This window comes from Myotis brandtii, unplaced genomic scaffold (assembly GCF_000412655.1).
Source record: "Myotis brandtii unplaced genomic scaffold, ASM41265v1 scaffold208, whole genome shotgun sequence".
NCBI lineage: Eukaryota > Metazoa > Chordata > Mammalia > Chiroptera > Vespertilionidae > Myotis > Myotis brandtii.
The window spans coordinates 5,362,587-5,364,177 of NW_005357764.1; the positions used below are offsets into that span (position 1 = coordinate 5,362,587).

The following is a 1,591-nucleotide window of genomic DNA, read 5'->3' on the forward strand; positions in this document are numbered from 1 at the left end:
CTGCCGGCCGCCATCTTGGTTGGCAGTTAATTTGCATATCACCCTGATTAGCCAATGGGAAGCGTGTCGGAGGTACAGTTAATTACCATGTTTGTCTATTATTAGATAGGATTGAGTAGAATTACTGGGACATATGGTAACTCTGTTTAACATTTTGAAGAACTGTCAAACTACTTTCCAAAGTGACTGCACCATTTTATATTTTCACCGGGAATGTGTGAGGAAGCCAATTTACTCTATATCCTTGCCAGTGCTTGTTATTATCTGTCTTTTTGTTTATAGCCATCCATTCCACATAAAAGTAGAATGTGATTTAAACTTTTTTAAAATTTTTTTTTATAGAGGCAAATTTTTGGAGATGTGTGATGATCTCTTAGCTAGAGTGGAGCCACCACTTCGTAGTGTTTTGGAACAATCCAGTAAGTATTTTTGTGGTTGATTTGTTTGTGTTCCTCACACTCTTTGGAAATACTGTTCATTATTTTTTAGTTATACAAATTTTCATTGGACAAACAACATCAATGCTATATTAAGCTTTTTTATATTTTCCCTCTGGAACTCACACTTCCCCCAAGTAATTTATGGGCGCACTGTTACGTGTCCAGGGAAATCTAAAAGTTTTCCCAGGAAATCTAATTCAGACTCAAAGATGGATATAAACTTTTCAGTTATTTTATAGTGGTAAAAATTGTCTTTAGCAGTGCTGCTATAGTAGTCTTGTAGGCTTTTCTGTCAGTGAATCTTTTGTTTGCTGAATGACAATTAGAGCAAAGGGAGGATATGATAGCCATATATTGATTTTAATGGGGTGCTTTTTTATCTTGGGTTAAAACATAGAAGTTTGATTAGGAATATATTACTAATTTTCCCAAAATGTTTGATAAATGTTTATCTAGAATCCACTGTTGTGTTGGTTGCTAGCTATTTCAGAGTGTTGAAAAGTACTGTCAGCTTGACAAAGGTTCAGCTCTTAAATCACAGTGATTATGGCAAACAGGCACATTCTTTCCACACTGGGACGTCCTGTTTCTTTAAATAGTCCTTCTCAACAAATTGTTAGTGTTTGTTACGTAAAATGTGACCAGGGTGGTATTAAGAGTTATTTTATGAGTGACAGCAGAACCTTGGTGTGTACCTTTCCTTCTGACATGAGGATATTATACATGTGCTGTAATGTGGATTATGTTTATATTTGGGATGGAGTGCTAGAGAGGCTAGGTGTGCATCTGAACACCTCTTTTTCTTCCATGTTGTGTCAGGGCTGACCAATAGTTCAAGGCCCTCATATCTTCCTTTTGTCTAGCTTAACTGTTACCATTTTTTGTGTGAGGCTCTTTTGGAGCTTGTAGGACATTGAGTATTCCTGACTCTCACCTCCTAAATCCCAATATTATTGTGCCTCATCATCATGAGGGGATGATGGCTGTTTGCAGCTGGTCACACCCCCTTCAGGGGGGGTCCCCACTGGGGTGCCTGGCCAGCCTGGATGAGGGGATGATGGCCGTTTTCAGGCTGGCAGGTGACTGAAGCTCCCAACCTTTCCTTTTTTTCTTTTTTCTTTTTTATTCTGGGATTTATTTACCTTCTATAA

The 1,591-nt window shown here is 38.2% G+C and overlaps 1 protein-coding gene across 1 annotated transcript in view; it reads left to right on the forward strand.

The window, feature by feature from the left end:
* HSPA4 (heat shock 70kDa protein 4) overlaps nucleotides 1–1,591 on the forward strand; it is a 51,129-nt gene that overhangs the window by 33,308 nt on the left and 16,230 nt on the right. The window contains exon 8 of the mRNA XM_014539117.1: nucleotides 343–419. Coding sequence (XP_014394603.1) covers nucleotides 343–419 — 77 coding nt within the window. The remainder of the gene's footprint in view (nucleotides 1–342; nucleotides 420–1,591) is intronic.